At 54.8% G+C, this 2,500-nt stretch overlaps 1 protein-coding gene across 1 annotated transcript in view; it reads left to right on the plus strand.

Moving 5' to 3' along the window:
• Window positions 1-2,161, plus strand: part of PTSG_04237 (uncharacterized protein) — a gene marked incomplete at its 5' end in the record, with an annotated part of 3,159 nt that extends 998 nt beyond the window's left edge. The window contains 5 exons of the mRNA XM_004995076.1: window positions 107-367; window positions 693-768; window positions 957-1,206; window positions 1,545-1,637; window positions 1,771-2,161. Of these exons, the coding sequence (XP_004995133.1) occupies window positions 107-367; window positions 693-768; window positions 957-1,206; window positions 1,545-1,637; window positions 1,771-1,881 (791 nt within the window). The 3' untranslated portion in view covers window positions 1,882-2,161. The remainder of the gene's footprint in view (window positions 1-106; window positions 368-692; window positions 769-956; window positions 1,207-1,544; window positions 1,638-1,770) is intronic.
• Window positions 2,162-2,500: the final 339 nt, after the last annotated feature.

Raw genomic sequence — 2,500 nt, forward strand, 5'->3', positions numbered from 1 at the left:
CCTCCTCCTCCTCCCTCCTCCTCCTCCTCCTCATCATCATCATCATCATCATCATCATCATCATCATCATCATCATCATCATCATCATCATCTCTGACAACTACAGGGACACTGCGTGTGCAAGTGGAGCGAAGGGACCAGCAATCGCAGATTGCACACACAGCCACCGATCTCTCAGCATACATCCCGCGCCACGATGATGATGATAATGATGGCGATGATGATGATGGCGATGACGATGATGGTGGTAGTGGTCGCGACCGGCTAGGGAGGAACGCAGAGGGTGGGAGCATGCACGTGCACTTTGCATTTCCAGTGGACGACAGCAGTGCGACGAGCGGTGGCGGTGACAAAAGTGCGGGTCAAGGTGCGTACTGGTGCTGAAAGTGGTTGTGCGACTTGGTGGTGTGATGGCCGTGATTGTGGGGCATGTTAATCTCAGATAGGCATGCATGCAGGCATGTTTATGCACACACTCACACAACCACACACTTACTCTCTCTCTCTCTCTCTCTCTCTCTCTCTCTCTCTCTCTCTCTCTCTCTCTCTCTCTCTTTCTGACTCACGCGCTCACGCACACACACACGCACACACACACTCACACCCGCTCACGCACACGCACACACACACTCACACACGCACACATACGCACACGCTCATACGCCCGCGCGCTCACTGTCTCCCTTGTGCAGACACGTGGCCAGAGGCGATGGACCAGATGGAGCCGCCAACGTTTGAGGACTCACACATCCGGCACTCGACGACGGGGTGAGCAGGCACCAAATATGATTGGGTGCATGATAATTTTGAATGACCATCAGCCATATGACCACGTCACGCCATTGCTTTCATTCGCAGCAGCACTTGTGCCCCTACTTCTCCTGCTGCAGACCCCGTGCCTTTGACTCACACGCCCATCATCATCATCATGACCATCACCACCACCACCGAGGCAGGGACCGGCTCGTGTTTGTCGGTGGAGAGCGCGTGCCACCACCGCCATCGCGCCGTGCACCGACACGCCCAACACCAACACCAGCAGCCACACGCCCAGCACCAGCACCGCGGCCACGGCCACGACCGCGCAATCGCCCATCAGCTGGAGGGGCGTCGTCATCGTCGTCGTTGCTGTTGGACGCGTCGGGCGGTGGAAGTGGTGCTGCTGCCGATTCCATGGACGTGACCATTCTCAACAATGCAACACACGTACGCCCGTGGAGAGAGAGAGAGAGTGTGTGTGTGTGTGTGTGTGTGTGTGTGTGTGTGTGTGTGAATTTGTCTGTTGTCTGTGTGCGTGTGTGTGTTAGTGCGTGTATATGTGTGTGTGCGTTAGTGCGTGTATATGTGTGTGTGACTTGATGTGTGTGAATTTGTCTGTGTGACTTGTCTGTGTTTGTGTGTGTAGGTGTGTGTGTGTGTGTGTGTGTGTGTGTGTGTGTGCGTGTGAGTGCGTGATTGATCTCCTTCATTCACACATGTGTTGCTATATTCCCTCTGCGCTGTTTTGGGTTCCTGGTGCGCCCGTCACGCCATCATATTGTCAGGAGCACATGTCGTTCACGGCCTTCGCCGCCACCACCGTTCGCGACATCAAATCGTATCTCCTGCGCGCTTTCGATATTCCCATCGACTGCCAGGTTCGTGCTGGTGTGTGTGTGGGGGGGGGGGGGGTGTGGGTGTCTGTGTACGTGCAAGCGATGTGCATCCATCAAATTGCAAATTCCCACAATCGATGCCCTCACCACGACCATCATCCACCACTGCCGGCAGGTGCTGACGCTCGGGGATACGGAGCTGACGAGCGGTGCGCGTGTGTTTGCGCTGGGAATGAACGCGGACGACGTCATTGTCCTCAACACCCGCGACTACACCGCAATGTGAAAAGCGCGCAAACGCACACACACACGCGCGCGCGCGCACACACACAAACACACATTCACACATCAACGCACTCACACACTTACACACACACACACACACACACAGTCACATTCCCACATTCACACACACACATTCTCTTCATTATGGGCGCATTTCGCCATTGTTACTGCCGCTTGCTGTGGTACCATTTCGGTCTGTTCGATTTGCTGTTTTCTTATTTGCCCGATATGGATGGATGCGCGGCACTTGTTGGTGCTTGCATAAACGACGCAACCAAAGAAAGTTGGCGTTTGTGGAGAGAAAGGGGGTGGGGGAGAGAGGTGGGGTGCGAGAAATGGCTGCTGATGCAGCAGCCAACGACGACGAAGGCGTGGAGACCAAGAACGATATAGTTCCCCCCGAAACAGAACAACACATGTGCAGCGAGCAGGGCTGCAACGAACATCAGCAGCAAGAGCATGTGTACACAAACGACGACACATAACCAAAGAGGAAGACGGCAGGAACATTACAGCTGCAGCAAGAGAACAGACGTGACGAGAAACCATCACAAGCTGACAAACGCGCTCACGGACGAACAAGGGCGCGTTTAAACAGACTCAGACACACACACACACAC

The sequence above is a fragment of the Salpingoeca rosetta genome, assembly GCF_000188695.1.
Source record: "Salpingoeca rosetta unplaced genomic scaffold supercont1.9, whole genome shotgun sequence".
Taxonomy (NCBI): Eukaryota; class Choanoflagellata; order Craspedida; family Salpingoecidae; genus Salpingoeca; species Salpingoeca rosetta.